At 35.8% G+C, this 18,436-nt stretch overlaps 3 protein-coding genes across 3 annotated transcripts in view; 2 read left to right on the top strand and 1 right to left on the bottom strand.

The window, feature by feature from the left end:
- The first annotated feature begins 6,620 nt into the window (after positions 1-6,620).
- Positions 6,621-10,010, top strand: LOC134792784 (DNA polymerase delta catalytic subunit). Its single transcript, XM_063764120.1, has one exon. The coding sequence runs from the start codon at positions 6,665-6,667 to the stop codon at positions 9,926-9,928; it is 3,264 nt and encodes a 1,087-aa protein (XP_063620190.1). The 5' UTR covers positions 6,621-6,664; the 3' UTR covers positions 9,929-10,010.
- Positions 10,011-11,706: 1,696 nt separating this feature from the next.
- LOC134792794 (pleckstrin homology domain-containing family A member 3-like) lies at positions 11,707-14,672 on the bottom strand. The gene is made up of 5 exons (XM_063764143.1): positions 14,520-14,672; positions 14,301-14,417; positions 13,583-13,732; positions 12,739-12,863; positions 11,707-12,022 (listed from the first exon to the last, which is right to left on the bottom strand). The coding sequence occupies exons 1-5, from the start codon at positions 14,557-14,559 to the stop codon at positions 11,795-11,797; spliced, it is 660 nt and encodes a 219-aa protein (XP_063620213.1). The 5' UTR covers positions 14,560-14,672; the 3' UTR covers positions 11,707-11,794.
- An 850-nt stretch (positions 14,673-15,522) lies between these two features.
- LOC134792790 (endoplasmic reticulum resident protein 44) overlaps positions 15,523-18,436 on the top strand; it is a 17,028-nt gene continuing 14,114 nt past the window's right edge. The window contains exons 1-2 of the mRNA XM_063764133.1: positions 15,523-15,687; positions 15,769-16,067. Of these exons, the coding sequence (XP_063620203.1) occupies positions 15,624-15,687; positions 15,769-16,067 (363 nt within the window). The 5' untranslated portion in view covers positions 15,523-15,623. The remainder of the gene's footprint in view (positions 15,688-15,768; positions 16,068-18,436) is intronic.

The following is an 18,436-nucleotide window of genomic DNA, read 5'->3' as shown; positions in this document are numbered from 1 at the left end:
TTAATATTTTTTTCACATTTAGAAACTATGTAATCACAATGTGGAAGACCCGTTAATTTATTATCTAAAATAACACCTAGGAATTTGGTTTTATCTTTAATGGAAATGGAGCAGTTATTAAATTGCACATTGATCGGAGGAGGAAACATTTTTCTAGTAAACAAAACTACAACACTTTTATGCACTGAAAGTTCCAGACCATTTGAATCTAACCATAACTTCAATAAGCCCAAAGAAGAAGTGACTGATCTACTGGCTTGTTCAATAGAAAGGTTTGGCGAATATAATAATAAATCATCAGCATATTGCAAGACTCTAACCGTGTCATTTAAGGATGATTCTAAATCAAATGTGTAGATATTATATAGCAAAGGACTTAATACGGATCCTTGGGGAAGACCTCTCCACACTAAACGGGAAATCCTATTGTTGTCATCTATGAGAAGGCTAATGGACCTTTCTGATAAAAGGTTTATTATGAAATTGGTTAACATTACTGGTATAGCTAATTTGTGAAGTTTTGCTTGTAACACTGAGACTAAGACATTATCATAAGCGGCGCTTATGTCAAGAAAAGCAGCTACTATAGACTCATTTCTAGAAAATGACAATCGAATATCTGAAATTAAAATACCCAAGCTATCATAAGTAGACCTACCTTTTCGGAAGCCAAATTGACTATGAGAAAGTAATTGGTTTTTTTCTACAAAATATTCTAGTCTGTTTTTAACTAAATGTTCTGCTACTTTAACAAATACTGAGGAAAGGGCAATTGGACGATAAGAAGAAACATCTGACACTGGTTTGAACGGCTTTAAAATAGGAATAACTATTTGAGATCTCCAAGAATCAGGAATTTTACCAGACTGGATAACAGAATTTATTATATTTAGATAATAAGAAAGAATACCATCACTAGCATTTGCTAAAAAGGAATAAGGAACTCCATCTTCCCCAGGTGAAGTATCTTTTAAACCACTTAATACAGCTTTTAACTCCTCCATTTTAAAAGGCTCATTTAAAGTATTATAATAGCATGAGTCAAATGAAAAGGCAGCAGGGTGAAATACATATTCTTCGGGGACGGAAGCAGGTGCTAATCTATCCATAAACTGTGTAGCAAGGTTAGGAGGAAGGATCTGTCTAGAGGACTCATTGAAAGCATGTCTAAATCTTTTAATATTATTCCATACTATGGATGGTTTTACGCTAGGACTAAGAGACAAACAAAATCGCTTCCAGCCTTCGAACTTTTTCTTTCGCAACAATTTTTTTGTCTCACGAGCAACTTGCATGAATGTCTCAAAATTTTCATTTGTCATAAAATGACAATATTTTCTTTCAGCCTCCTTACGGTTTCTGATAGCTTGTGTGCAATCATCATCCCACCAAGGCGGAGAAGGTATTTTACCTGATGCACTGTTTTTAACCGGAAAAATTTCATCAGCTGCTTCAGTCATTATCTGAGCTAATGCAACTGAACAACTAACTACATTACTATCATCTATGGACGGTAAACACAACAATTTCTCCTCTACACGGGTTTTGAAAAGTTTCCAATCAACATTACTTAAATTATACTTAAGCCTAGGGCTAGGTTTCGGAGATGGCGGAATAGAAGATGGAAATGTAATAATGATAGGGTAGTGATCACTCCCATATGTTGATTCCAGAGTATGCCAAGTGAGAGAAGCCGCAAGATCAACTGAACAAATTGATAAATCAATAGCGCTAATTGACTCTGTTGGAGCTGTTCGGCGGGTTGGAGAACCGTTGTTTAAAACACAAAGATTGTGTTGGTCTATGATATGAATGAGGCGATCTCCATTATAATTAGACGATGAACTACCCCAAACCTGGTGATGTGAGTTAAAATCTCCTAAAATTAAAACGGGCCTAGGAAGAGAAGAAATTATTTGTTCAAGCTCAACAAAAATAGATGATGAGGGATGAGGAATATATACAGAAATAATACAGATGTTATTTACAATGGCAGCAACAATAGAAAAATCATCGCTATGGGATGGAAGATGAAAAGGTGAAAATGATATGGAATTCCTGACAAGTAGAGCTACTCCGCCCCATCCGCCAGGAGTGCCAGGTCGCGAAGGACGGTCCTCTCTGAGACATGAATATCCCGTGACTCTAAGAAGAGCCCCAGGCTTGAGCCATGTCTCAGAGAGGGCAAAAACAAATGGTTGAAATTTGTTTAATAAATGAATTAAATCTTGTTTTTTATTTATTACACTTCTGCAGTTCCACTGTATAATTTTGGCCATTATTTTTAATAGTTGAGACAAGTTCTTCAAGCATGGGGGCAACGTGGGACGGTATTCTTACATTAGGCTGAGATAAATGATCAATTAACGCTTGTATTTCCTCAGCTACTGAAACATTATCTTTAGGAGACTCTTGCTGTAGTGCACAGCCATTTTGAGGAGATGGAATGATATATTCTTTAACTAAAGCATTGTGAGCTGCTGCATCATACCCTGTTGTTATAAGTTTTTTAACTGTACGTGGTTTCAAAAAAGTTGTCTTTTTATAACTGTGTGACTGCATGGTTGTACCCGGGGCTGGATTATTGACACTGCGATGTAAATTTGGCTGAGACTGTGGCTGTTGGGGTGATTGTGTCAGAAGGACATCGGCAAATGATTTTGAAGCAGCTGGATGTAATTTAACAGCCTCACCATAAGAAATACAACTGTTAGCCATAGTTACTTTAATATCCTTCTGTCTCTTGTGTTCCGGGCAAGCCCTGTTCGTGGCGAAATGGAAACCATTGCAAAGGCAGCAAACGGCATCGTCCTCCTCCACTGAACAGGTATGACCGGAATGCAATTGACCACACTTAAAGCACTTGGGTTTAGATCTGCAATTAGTTTTCGTATGACCAAATTTAGTACAGTTGAAGCACTGGATTGTGGGAAAGATATACAGTTCGACAGGCAGTGAGTTGTAGCATGAGAATACCCGTTTTGGTAAAACTTGACCATCAAAAGTTAGGACAACTGTCTCAGAGGGTTGCCACGAAACGGCACCATTAACTGTAACTCTATGATTCAAACGCCGAACTTTAAGCACTTTTCCACACCCAGTGGGCACGGAAATGTTGGACACTATTTCCTCCTCGGACCACTGTGATGGAATACCACGGACTAGGCCCATGCGCGTTACTGTAAATGATGGTATGTATGCTGTTAAATTTTCGTTGTCAAGTTGAGGATTGGTTACAAACAAATTAGCATCGATATGATTTGCAAAAGCCATGGAAATTCTTGTCCTACCAATACGTTTCACGCTGCCATTTATAATATTTTTGAAGCCGTTTTTCACTAAGAACCTACCAAAAGACACCGGGTGCAGAGACGAGTTTGGATCAGTTTGTTTTAATTGAACATGCACCGTAAACGGTGCAACATCAGCTGTTGAAAATAAATTTCTGCCAACTTTTGTTGTTTGAATATCAGAAACTACTTTATTTGTGTCAGTATTTGTTATAGAATGAGCTTGGGTCTTTTGTACAATTTCACACTCGCAAACATATTCCCCACCAGCATTTCGCTTTCTCTTTTTGTTACAATCTTTACACCTCTTATTTTTATATACTTTTCTTTTTAAATCATTTTTATTATTTACAGATGTATCAGTATCCATGCTAGACTCTATTTCAATATTTATACCAACCTGGAGGTTTTCTCCTCCAGGGTCGGGAGGATCATCCTCCCCCATTGTAAAGAATTACAAAAGACTTACCTAATATGAGTGAATGTCACAATATATACAGAAAACAAAAATATTTACATGTAATACTATCTAAAATATATACAAATTACCAATTCCTTGATCTTAAATTGAATTAAATGTACGAGAAACCAAAACACACAACCGCCACGTTTCACGTTTCCCGCGCTTTTTCGTTGTGACACTTGTCACTCGTCCGTACACAAAAAGAGATCGAGGTTTGCAAGATTTGTCTTTGACGTGTGTCATTTTCTATGTATTTGTGTCGTCATTACAGATTGGATTTTGTATGTAAGTGTGTGAGAAGTGCGACTGTGTGCACCTTTCCCCCCGCGAAAAATGGCAGAAAGATTTGTACGGTGAGATATCGCTTGGGCCCCTCCCTTCCGATGTGTCGGAAGCCGGTGTTGCTCGAAGCATTGACTTGACGCTATGTAAATCCGTTAAGCATTTTATTCAGCTGCTACCAGGTACTTGCTATAGTGTAAATAACATTATTTGCGGTATTTGACGTCTGTCACTCACAACAGCAATACTGCGTAAAATGTTTTGCACATCGAAATCACAAAGGAAAACATCTGCACTGCGAACGTTTACGTTCTACGTCTTTTTTTTTTAATTTTAGGGTTGGCCGGACACCACCGTTATGAATCGGTAGTCGTCTAAGTAAATCGATATGAATTTTTCATTTTTCTTTTAATAAAAATAAGGAAAAGGTGGATAATTAACTGTAAATATGGATATATTTATCGTCACTTAACAGACAACAAATTTGACACAGAAATAACATAAATAAACTTTAAAATAGATCCCCAGTTAGTTTCAATTTTGACAATGGGTGCGACCTACTCGGTCGGTGTATTAAATACGCCGACCGACCGGTAGCTTGCGGGAAAACCATATAATTCTAGCTTTATTTAAATCTCAAATAAAAATTCATTATACGTCACAATTCGATACCTCAGTCTACGTGCCATCCAATCGTAATCGCTTGCTGTGACAATCGATTTGCGTTAGTTACATCTCTATATACGTCAGTCATAATGTGTCAAATACCGCAAATAATGTTATTTACACTATACCTACCTAATAAGTATAGTCTGACAAAAAAGAGAAGAAATTAAAAAGTGGCAATACTGTAGTGTCGTCCCGTTTTCATAGATTGATTTGAAAGGGACGACACTACAGTATTGCCACTTTTTAATTTCTACTCTTTTTTTGTCAGACTGTAGTATTCATGAGTCATGAGCTGTAGACATAGAGGTACAATAACATAGAGATGACACGGGGGAGGGGCCAAACGACCGAACGAGATGCACTTATGGAAATTTCTGTAGGAGTAGCAGAGAAAGCGGTATTATTGCTTGTCCTTGTCACAGTCTCACTTTTTGTTTGTTCCCCACCAAAAATTTAGTATGGTTTATGGTGGGCAACAAATAACCCGACCGAATTACGTAGATTGTTTTTGGTATGTTGTCAGGAATGTTAAAACGTGTTTTTAATATTGTCGCTTTGCGTATGTTTTGTCCCTCACGGAGGCACGCGTATAGCTCATCTATGTAATACTAGATCTATGGCTGTAGAGGAAAAAATATTATATTTTATACAAATTGCCATGATTTTGATGATTTCCAAATAATTACCGAACCTGCTCACAAAGTTCTCTTGTCTTCCTGTCTAAAATGATGATAATAATTTTCACGAAAATCCGGAGAAAATGCGACCTCTAGAACTAGAAGAAAACATAACGAAAGCTTTTCTGCCTACCTACTAAGCTGAAATGAAGACTCAGCATTCGTTCGGCTCATCATTGCTCCAAGCAATTATTAGGGTTGCCTTGACGTCCTTTTGCGGCTTTTGCGTGCACGACCATAAGATAATCACTTGAATTTTGACAACCCTAAATAGCCGAAATGGATAGTGCCATACATTAGAAAGGGATAGCAAGATACAGTTATTTATAATTTTGTGCTTTCAGTTCATACAGTCCGGCGCACCCATTTTGTCAGTAAAAAAAGGCGGCAAATTAAAAAAGAAATCTACTGACAAAGAGGGTAGAGTCTGTGCGGAAAGAGAAGAGTCGTGGAATGAATGGGGCCCAATACATTCCACGACTCTTCTCTTTCCGCACCGACTCTACTTACTTGCTCCTCTTGTATGAAAACTTCTTGCAAGTTATACGCCTTTTATACAACGAGACCGCGAACATGTTTAATAACGTTTTAGCACCTATCTTAAACAGCTTTTTGTGTTGCCATATAAATTTGGCTCGTAAGTCCCCCAAATTTGTGATTTTTATGCTTGTATTGCCTCCTGTGTTGTAACGTTTATTGTATATTACTCATAAAAACAACTTTCAATAGTTTATATAATAATGTGTATAATATAAGTATAATTAATTAATTATAAATCATAAAGTAGTGAACAATTTTGATATAGTTATATTAAGTATTTTATATTTTGCTAGAAAATGGACAAAAAGATATAAAAAAACTCAAATAACTGGAGAAATGTACATAATTGTAAAAATCTACATTTTCTTAAGATATATATAGATTTTGTCTATTATCCGTTTATTTAATGGGTTTAATTCTACAGTCACTGGTAACTCCCACAATATGTCAAAAATGACCTGACAATTTACATGTCATGTCCTACAAGACAATAATAATTTTTCCCGCTTTATTTACCGAGCATAAGAGCGAAACTGAACATTATTTCAATAATAAAATTGGCTAAATTACTAAATTAGCAAAGGCGCTCTGGAGCTTTTTGTAGCAGGTACTCAAGTAATTTTCATCTTTATTATGAAAGGCAATGGCTATGAATATTTTTTTAACAGTAACATTTCGTTGCAGGATTATCGTAGTGTATCACCTAAGCGCGCGCGGCATAGATATCAAATCAAGTTGAATCAATGGACAAAAGGAAAGCGTTTAGTAATAGTAAGCCACCAATAAAGAGGTTTAAGTCTAACGACGATGACGACGACAATGAGCCTCCTTGTAGCTTCGAGGACCAACTGGCAGGTATGGACAGCCATGATTTTGACTCGCCAGAAGTCATTGGTGACGGACCAGAAAATCAATCTACGAATATTAAATGGTCCCGGCCACCTCCACCTGCCATGGATCCTAAACATGATAAGTTAGTCTTTCAGCAGCTAGACATAGACCACTACATAGGACAACCTATTGCAGGCATGCCTGGGTCTCAATTGGGCCCAGTACCCATCATGAGAATGTATGGCATAACCATGGAAGGTAACTCAGTATGTTGTCATCTACATGGATTTACACCTTACTTTTATGTAACAGTGCCTTTGAATTTTACTGAATCATCATGTCATGATATGAAAGTAAATCTAAATAAAGCCCTGTTAGAAGATTTACGCTCAAATAAAGATAATATTAAGGAAGCAGTTTTGGAAATACGCTTGATTAAGGCACGGTCTATCATGCACTACAAAGGAGATATTGATATAACTTTTGCAAGAGTTTCTGTTGCTCTACCTAAGCTCATTGCTGCTGCTAAAAGATTAATAGACCGGACACCCCCTTCCTTTGGCTTGATGGATCCGAGTTTTTATGAAACCAATATTGATTTCGATATTCGTTTCATGGTGGACACTTCTGTAGTAGGCTGCAGTTGGATTGAACTTCCTGCTGCTAAGTGGGCAATTAGAACACAAAACACTAAATTAAAACCTGAATCTAGATGTCAAATTGAAGTAGATATTGCATGGAATGCCTTCATTGCTCACCAGCCTGAAGGAGAATGGTCTAAAGTAGCTCCTTTTAAAATACTGAGTTTTGATATTGAATGTGCCGGAAGAAAAGGAGTGTTTCCTGAGCCTAATCATGATCCTGTGATTCAGATTGCTTCGATGGTTATTCGGCAAGGCGAACTAGAACCATACCTCAGGAATGTATTCACACTCAATACCTGTGCCCCCATTGTTGGATCCCAAGTACTCAGTTTTCAATCAGAGGCTGAAATGTTGGCTAAATGGTCTGATTTTTTTAGAGAACTAGATCCTGATATAATAACAGGGTACAATATCAGCAATTTTGATTGGCCTTATCTCATAAACCGTGCAAAACATCTGAAAGTTCAAAACTTTGACTTTTTGGGCAGAATCAAAAATGTTAGATCTGTAATTAAAGATTCAATTCTTCAATCAAAGCAAATGGGGCGCAGAGAGAACAAAAGTATTAATTTTGAGGGCAGGGTCCCATTTGATTTGCTGCTTGTACTTGTGAGGGACTATAAATTGCGATCATACACTCTAAATGCTGTAAGTTACCACTTTCTGCAGGAACAGAAAGAAGATGTTCATCACAGTATCATTAGTGATTTACAGAATGAGAATGAACAAACCAGGAGGAGACTGGCCATGTACTGTCTTAAAGATGCATATTTGCCTTTAAAACTGCTTAACAAACTAATGTGCATAATAAATCACATGGAAATGGCTAGAGTAACAGGTGTGCCCTTGTTATGTTTACTCACAAGGGGGCAACAGATTAAAGTGGTGAGTCAGCTTCTAAGAAAGGCTAAAGATGCTGGATATCTCATGCCTGCTTATCACGGACAAGGATCAGATGATCAATTTGAAGGAGCAACTGTCATTGAACCAAAAAAAGGGTATTATGCTGATCCTATTTCAACTCTGGATTTTGCTTCTCTATACCCCAGTATAATGATGGCTCACAACTTGTGTTACACCACCTTGGTGCCCCCAAATGCACTAAAAGACTTAAACTTAAGTGCTGATGATATTACAACAACACCATCTAAGAATATATTTGTCAAGGCAAATGTCAGAAAGGGTCTATTGCCAGAAATTTTGGAATCCTTGCTAGCTGCTAGGAAAAAAGCAAAAGCAGATTTAAAAAATGAAAAAGATCCTTTCAAACGATCTGTACTGGATGGAAGACAGTTGGCACTAAAGATAAGTGCCAACTCTGTGTATGGATTCACAGGGGCACAGGTTGGTAAGTTGCCATGCTTAGAGATATCAGGCAGTGTAACTGCTTATGGACGGACAATGATAGAATTCACTAAATCAGAAGTTGAGAAGAAATATACTAAAGCAAATGGCTACAAGGAAGATGCCGTAGTTATCTATGGAGACACTGATTCAGTCATGGTCAAGTTTGGTGTGAAAACTCTGGAAGAGAGCATGCAATTGGGCAGTGAAGCTGCTGAGTTTGTCACAGCACAATTTGTAAAGCCAATCAAACTTGAATTTGAAAAAGTTTACTATCCATACCTGCTTATAAACAAGAAAAGGTATGCTGGTCTTTATTTTACAAGAACAGATAAATACGATAAAATGGACTGCAAGGGTATTGAAACTGTGAGAAGAGACAATTGCCCACTTGTCTCAAACATGATGAGCACATGCCTTCAGAAATTACTGATAGATAGAGATCCTGATGGAGCAGTAAACTATGCCAAACAAATTATAGCAGATTTGCTCTGTAACCGCATAGATATTTCACAACTTGTAATTACAAAAGAACTGACAAAGAATGATTATGCTGCTAAGCAGGCTCATGTTGAATTGGCAAACAAAATGAAAAAACGTGATCCCGGAACCGCGCCAAAACTTGGAGACAGAGTTCCTTATGTGCTTTGTTGTGCTGCCAAAAACACTCCAGCCTATATGAAAGCTGAAGATCCCATATATGTTCTGGAGAACAGTGTACCAATAGATTTTAATTACTATTTGGAAAATCAACTGTCAAAGCCATTGCTCCGAATTTTTGAGCCCATTCTCGGAGAAAAGGCTGAATCTTTGCTTCTCAAAGGCGAACATACAAGAACTAAAGCTATGGTCACTTCTAAAGTTGGTGCTTTGGCAGCCTTTACCAAGAAAAGAGAGAAATGCATAGGATGTAAAACGGTTATGCCTAATGATTCGAAATCTGCCTTGTGCAATCATTGTACGCCCAAGGAAGGGCAACTTTATATTACTGAGATATTCAAACTCAGACAACTTCAAGATAAGTTTTCAAGTCTTTGGACAGAGTGTCAAAGATGTCAGGGCAGTCTTCATGAAGAGGTATTATGTACAAACAGAGACTGCACTATTTTCTACATGAGGAAGAAAGTGGGAATGGAGCTAGATGCTCAAGAAAAAAATGTATCAAGATTTGGAGTGCCCAGTTGGTGATTTCAGAAGATGCTTTTTTTTCATAATTATTTCCTATAAGTGCTGAATGTGTAAGATTACGATTAAAACCATTTTTGTTATAGTTTTTCGTTTTATTATATTAGTAATTTCTTGTTTAACTTAGAATTTAGTTAGAAAATAGAATTAATAATTATATTATTTCTAATAATTAACATGGGTACACAAAGCAATGTTACAAAACAACATATCATTCACACCACATTGTCATAGAAAAAATCATGGAAAAGCAAGTCAGTTCAAATAAAATAATCATAATGCTCTGTTAGAGCCCAACAATAATATGCATAAAATTTATGAAGTTATTCAAATACTAATGATAGCACTACGGTGCACCGTATGCACTATGATATCATTATTATGATAACTTGTGATAAAAACTTAAACAAGTTATACTTACAGTTATCACAGAAGTATAGTTATGCACATGTGCCATAGATCAAACTACGAGAGATCGCTTCTTGACTAACTTTTCAAACATCACACAAGAATCATAACAGCTTCTCTAAGATAAATGAAGCCAATAGGTACTCAACCATACAGAAATGACGATTTACGACGAAGAAACAAATCTACAAACAATAATTGTGTCGCTTAACTTCAAACTCGGGTAAATCCATTCGACCCTTTCAGCAAATATCTACCCTATTACCTTTTCTTAATACCATAATCGTATAATCTGACAGATGGATTTACCCGAGTTTGAAGTTAAGCGACTCAATTGCACTTCAGCAATATACGTTAACCCTTTACCAGGCTGACATTTCAAAAATGACAATCGAATGTCAGTCTTACTCTTCGAAAATACAACACATGTTTGAAGTGACGTATTTGGGAAATATGTATCCCTTAACCTGGTAAAGGGTTAAAAACTTTCAAAGTAGCCTTCCCCTACATAGTAGAGCTTAAAAGGAAACGACATATATAAGGGTGGTATTCCACCTGGTCAATGTCATTGCGTCTCACTCTCTCATTGAAGCAAAATGTGAGGCGCAATACATATTGGACGGATAGAATACCACCCTAATACAATCGTGAAACATATATAGGTAGGTAGATCAAAAACATATATGGGTTTACAGATGTGTCAAGGCTCATTTAGACGTTGCGAGAACTCGCATGCGAGCTCCCATACCAGCTACAGGAGTCTGCCGTAAACTTGCATAAGATTGCCTACCATCCCAATCAATTCATTTTTTTATTCAAGCAATATTGAGCAAGTTAACGATACTTCTTTATAAACGAAACGCACTCCAGTTTTTGGGATACAATAAATAAGTACATATAAGAGAAAAGCGGTCGTCGAATCAAAGTATGAGGTTGCCAGGCAACCGAAACGTTGCGCCGTAACTTGCCACGCAAAATAATACCTAACAAAGACTCACCAAACTAAATCTAATCTAAGTACAATACATTTTTTTCTACAATGTTTCCACAAACTACTAAAATACTATCTTCAAACTATAAACATTTCAATTGGTAGATACATGGTTTTTTATTTTACATAGGAATGCTTGGAAATTAACACCTACATTTTAAAGCAATACATCACATTTTATAAAAATACTTTTTTTATACATATGTGCTCAATATGTAATGCTACCATGTTATTTTAATACGAGTACAAATAATCATATTGATTATCAAACTACACAACGGGACTTTAATCGCGTATTTAAGTTTTAAGATTTACCTCCGACGTTTCGAGGACGGCGTTGTCCCGTTAAGTCCCGTTGTGTAGTTTGATAATGTTTAATAATCGTGAAAGTTTAAATTAGAATCATATTGATGTCAAAATATTCTTAGAAATCTTTTTTAGGTTATGTTAATATACATATAAGATCCAATTCATCTATTTTCTTGTGATACAGATCTTGTTAAACTTTGTCTAGGTGTTTTAATGTTTACTTGTGATTTGCTTGAGCCATTTTTGGGCATAGCGAGATTGGGTATAGGCATTTCATAAGGTGCTGTCATAGGTGTAGTGGGACCGCTAGTAAGCTTCATTATATCTTCCAGAGTTCTGATGAAGGTGTCGCAGGTAGCAGATAGGAGGCTTGAGGCATCTTCTAGGGTCTGAAATTATTTTTTAAAGTCTGTGAGCCTTTATAATGCAGAGGGAATATATTTCCCACATGATTTTGAACTTTGTTCTATTTTGCAGAATTTCTGATACCCAATTTAAAGGGTTAATAATAGTTACTATAGTCTTACATGCTATAGGACTTCATCATCAATTCGCAATATCATAGGAGATGAAATAAATTAAAATAAACAGAAACTATACGTTAAAAAATATGACCTCTCGGAAATTAGTTAGGGACACATTTACCTCCAGGATAAAGTTAGACTGTTTCATATATTATCCCTTTATTTCATACAAAATAGGTAGATACTTTTTTCGTGCATAACTACCGAAGGATAAACCATATTCGAGAGAAAATCCCATTGTTAATATGTATAGATAGACAAAGGAATATTAGGACATACTCTACGTCATCTAATGCAATGCAATAAGTGGCACCATGCAGGACAGTAGAACATTAGTACTCAGCAACCCAGTTCCCGCATAATATATGGGCTGTCCAGCGCCATCTACTTCAGCTTTCGAATTTGGACACAACCTTCACTTAAATATACTTATCTTGCAAAAAAAATATTGTAACTAATACATCTATTTGTCAATGATAACTGTCAATGATTATTGGTTACAGGCAATATCAGTTGTCACAACTGCCTGCCTGCTTATAGAATAATAATAATAAGTAATTCTGCTTATTTTGTTCTCTCACCTGAACTTCAGGGCCACCCTCCGTGTTAGCTGCACTCTTTACCGCATGCACTTGCTGCATGAGCAGGTCACAGTACAGTCTCAGTTCAGATTTCTTGTGCCCCAAGGAATTTGGATCTTCTGACCCTGAAAAATATATCATAACATCTTTTGTATTTTCATATGTATTATGGGATGAAGAATTACTCATCACATCATCAGGCCTTATGTTATGGGGGGATTACGTTACGGAAATAGTTATTAATGATACAGTCTAGCAGCCTAAGGCTAGGCTACCCTTATTAAAATTTGAATGAAAGGATACCTCTAGGATAGGGTAATAATTTGGTTGATCTAAATTCACATGGCCATTTCGTCGGGTGACAAGCAAAACTCACTAAGTACTATCAAAAGATTAAAGTAACAATGCACTTTATTACACTTGTAACACGGTTTATTGTCCAATAATTTCAATGATGTTAGTTAGTGTGTTTTGCTTGTCACCCGACGATTTCTAGTAGTGCATCCAGCCTCAAAATTGCATGGCCACTTTATAAATTAACACATTCGACACCGCGTACCCGACTCTCGGGCACTCGTAAACTTTACTCAGATGCCGGACAACCCGCCCAGCGGGTTGTTTTGTACGCAGATATAGACGACCGGTTTCTGGGGTAGTGCGCCGTTTTTTGCCCGGTTGCGAAAGTGTTAATTAATTCAGCTTGCTGTAGCTATTCCCAAGATTGTCATAAAATGTCTCCTAAACTGCCAGAGTACTGAAACTACAACTACAATACCTGTACCAATTTTTCGTTAAAAGTTAGCTTTCAGCCAGTGATTTAACCAGAGATCCCTTTTTTAATTACCTTTTGAGTCACCCTTAGAGTCTACACAGGCTTTAGCACTGCCTAAAGCCACAAGCCACTTCTGCCTGTCCTGAGGAGACGGAGCCCGCAGGTACATGTGCTGCTGGCCCGGTATTACAAGATCCATTCGAGTTGAATCTATTTGGTTCACTGAAAATTAATAATTAAAGAATTGTTGAACCTTTCATGTGTGCGATGGTCAAAAATCGTGGGCTAAACCTAGGTTGTGCTGTATAGAACAGAAAAATGGTCTCCAAAAATATGCAAAAAGATGACTAGAAATTTGGGTAGGGTCCTTATCATTCATGGACAAGAGGTTAATTTTTATGGTAATACTTTAGTAACTGAATTGACAATACCGAGTTGTCAACCACTTTTAGGAAAGGTAACAAAATGAACAACTGTGACCATAATTTTTTGAGTAGAATATTCTACATACTTACTATTTGCTATTTTTTGATATCTGACATTTGTGAGTTGAAGTGAACATCATGACCTATAGGAAATTGCATTTCCAGAAATATCACAAGCGTGTTGACCACCTTTTTTAATGAACCAATGAGAAGTCTTTGTTAACTTTGTAATTATTGTATTGTCAGATATTGTGGGTTAAGACAAAAGCAAACAATGAAAAAACGACAAATTAGAAGTTTATGAAGTAATGATAGATAGATAAATATTTGACCATGATTGTAATAGCTTCCAACTTCCAACTCACCATTTATTTGGCACACAGCTACTTTCACTGAGCCCTTGCATCCTTGGTTCACTTCCTCTTGCGATTTATAATATGACAGGATACCATTGTCCAAGATGAACCACCTGGTTTGCCAACCTGTAGAATATAAGCAATGACAACATAAAAACAATTTTTGGACACATATGTTTGATGTAATGGCTTGTTTTGAAATGTGAATGAGTATCCTGTATTTATTACCATTCCAGTAATTCGTCCATTTCCATAAAATGCCTTCCATTAGATTTTAGGAACTACGCAATTTAATTATACAGAGCTTTGAATTCTTTGGTAAATTAATTTTTAATATTAAATTGAAAATTCACTTGAAAATCTAGCTTGCTAAAGTTACAGAATATGTCAAAATATTTCCCCACCCACTCCCCGCGAATGCACCATTCAATATTAAGACCTGTTTACATCGTGATCAGTACGAGTGCAAGTATCGTTAGTGAATTTTTAATTCGAACGATGTGAATGTAAATATTATGTATTGATTGTATAAATAAAAAGTCTCAAGATATACCTATATCCCTCTACTATCAGTATAGTCTTTCGAATTCTTGATACGAGTAAAAGTACTAAAACTAAACAAAAGTATTAATCACTAATCATAGTGTGAATAGGTCTTACGTCTATTTGAGTAATCAAATAAAACGCTCCATGATGGTCCTAAAACGCAATCTGAAAAACCAAGAACACTCACTTTGCTGCTCAAATGTCAAAGTGTCAAACAACATAGCAATCGCATCTCAAGGGGTCATCCATTAATTACGTCACACGAATTTCTAGGTTTTTTGACCCCTCCCCCCCCTTGTCACATTTGGTCACATTTGGCAAACCCCTCCCCCCTAGTGTGACGTCACATTTTTTCTACGAAATCGCCAAATCGTATTAAGTAAGTACCTAATTATTATTAATATTTTATCAAAATATTTTTGACGATATAAATATTAGTAATTTTATAACCCAAAACTGCTTAGGAAAGAAAATTAAAAGAATAATAACGATTATCGTTTAAAAACTTGTTATTTAAATGTACAGCGAATAAAATAATTAAAAAAAAAAAAATCGGTTACTGATGAAGTTAAAGTGACGTCACAAAGTTTGTGTCTCCCCCCTCCCCCATGTCACAATATGTCACATTTTCTTGACCCCCTCCCTCCCCCTAAACGTGTGACGTAATTAATGGATGACCCCCAACGGCAGAGACGCTGTCTTGCGAGCTGTTTGATTTCAATTCGGGTGTGGCATAAATTATTGAAATAAAATATTGTTTTATCCGTGAGCTAGTGGTACAGCGTGATGAACATGATTTGGCATAATATATTTGCAGTTATTTCTTTGCTGGTTATTTCGGTTATCGTAGGTAAGGTGAACGATTACACATCGTGTTTACATCACTGTCTTGATTAAAAGTTCGGTGACTTTTACCATTGTTTCTTTACAGTGTTCGGGCTGGAATGTTACGTTTGCGAAAACCAAGAAGATAACAATGAGAAATGCGTGAAAACCATAATGACTTGTCGAGATTATGAAGATGTATGTTTGACTAAGATAAAATGGGGCAGTCCGCCTTATTGGTCTCAAGGGGCGAAGAAGCAGTACTACATATCGAAGACTTGTTCGAGCAAGACCGAATGCGCGGCCACCAGGCAGCGGTACATGCCCACCTGCACCCATATCTGGTATCAGGATTGGGAATGTTCGGATTGTTGTCAAGGAGATAGGTGTAATTACTATATCATAGTAAGTGGCTACATTATACTCTTACCTATGTTACAATGTTTTCATTTGTCATGCTGTGTGCTTGGATATTGAAGTTGGTAGTGCAGGATAAAGGACAGGAGCACAGACTCTGACCCTAACAGCTATTCTCAACCATTTCTCAAGGGCCACAAAGACGGCTTCGCCTTCTAACGCAAGATGAATTTGCTTTAAGGTGAAGTTTGGATGGCAAGATTACCTTTTTGTCTATACCAGGATCATCTGGCAGGCCACCTAAAAAGCTCGCAGGCCACAGTTTGACTATCACTGCCTTATTACAGATAACAAAATTATTCTATGACAATTATTTACTGTACAAGTACTGAGTAATGGTTAACTCACATTTATAGACGGGTCTATCGCAAATTTATTTTCTTACCTTTATTTACCAATGTTTCAACACTGGTTTCACTGGTGGTTGTTTTCAAACAACCATTACTCAGTACTTCATATACAAAGATATAATAGCCTTTGAAACCAAGCCCTAGTATTCTAATAAGAATCATATTGAATTTGTGATTAAATGACTTTTTTTTGTGTTGCAGAGTGCAAGTGATGCAGTGAAGCCTATGTATGCAGTTCTTCTTGGAGCTATCCTCATAGCCAAACAGTTAATATTTAGTTAAATGTTATAATTAATTGGAAACTTAAAACTTTATAATTTCCGTCCATTTACCATAGTTTTAAGAAAGTCTGATTTTATTTTCCAATTATTTAACAGAGTTTTCGCAAGTGGTTTTTAAACTTTATAGGAAAGCTACATTACATTCCAAAGGGTATTTTATGATAAAATTTCATACACTGTTATTTTATCCGTCTTTTTTTTTATAATGCAATGAATATCATTGAAAAATATAGTGCAGATCTAACTATTTAAAATGGTTGAATGTAATCTTTACTTTTAGTATAGGTATTGTATGATACAATTTATGTTGTAATTTAGCAATAAGGTGGGCAATTATCATTCTCTTATCAGTCAGTGTGTTGGGCACTATAAAATCATATCATAACCCAACAAAAGTGCCTAAGAGAAGTATGTTTTAAATGTGAAAACCACTTATAGTAAATCATCCATTATATGAAATCAAATAAGCACATACCAATTATAAACAAGTGCTAATTTTTTTTATGATTATATGAATTATATCAAACATAGACACCCGAAATATGTTGTAATGACTGAATACCAATTTTTTATATTAGAAATAACAATATTCTAGAAACTGTGTGCCTTAAAACTTTCTTAGTTATTAAGTATTTTAAATGACCACAACATAGTCGGAGAGTAGTTCATTTAAATAGAATCTACACATATGCATTAGAATTAATTTATTAGGCCTTTGGCATTGCCGCCTTATTAATTACATACCTACAATATTTAAGTATTATTCTTTAGATATGCTGTCAGTGTTACTATTACTAATGTTACTAATAATATATTTTACTTCCGTCCACTTATGAATTTTATACATGACATAGTGATGTTAGTAGTTTTTATTTTTTATAAAAAGAATCTCTTTTATTGAGACAATGTATATGGATTTATATCATAGTTTCATGTTAGGATGCAATATTTGTTCGTCTGCATGCTGGTTGAATACACATGTACTATTAATTTGATTAAGATCCCATATTATGACATAACCGTATTATGACAAATAAAATATTGGTTGATTGATTGAACTTAGGTTTAGGGGGTCTAGGGTTTCCATATTTAACTCTTTTCCAGGCATAGTATGATTTATCGACCACATACGCGCTAATAAAATTTCAACTTTAGTATTCTGATTTAAGGTTGAAATTAGATTGTACTTTCCGGAAATTGTCTTCAAATGAATGATCAAAGTTGGATTAATTTGAATATTGGATTTTTTCGGAAATCTGTAGATTGGTGCGGCCTGGAAAGGAGTTAATTTTAGGGTCAATATGCATCTATTATGAGTAAGAATGTAATGTAAGGACTGAGAAATTAAATCTTAAAAGTATTTATGTATGGTAGTACCTATTTTAATTTGAGTTTGAATACTTTTAATGTCCAGATAAACCTAATTTTATGTCTTACTCATAAAGGAGAATATTATTCTATTCATGTAGGTATTATGTTTAACCTTTTCAGCAATCTCATACGTATTCATGTATTTGTCCGCCCTTTACTGTATTTTCATACGCTCAATCGAGTAACTGGAAGAGATTCCTTGAAGGGACGAGTTCAACATTGTAATACTTATTAGTATTATGTATCATTTAGGTGTTTATTTTTGTGTGTACATTTATGTGTTCATGAATGTATAGTATGTAACAAAAACAATACACATTTACCATTTACTCTGTTTTTTTTTAATAAGATTACA

Source organism: Cydia splendana, chromosome 8 (assembly GCF_910591565.1).
Source record: "Cydia splendana chromosome 8, ilCydSple1.2, whole genome shotgun sequence".
Classification (NCBI taxonomy): domain Eukaryota; kingdom Metazoa; phylum Arthropoda; class Insecta; order Lepidoptera; family Tortricidae; genus Cydia; species Cydia splendana.
This window is presented reverse-complemented; position numbering and strand designations above follow the sequence as displayed.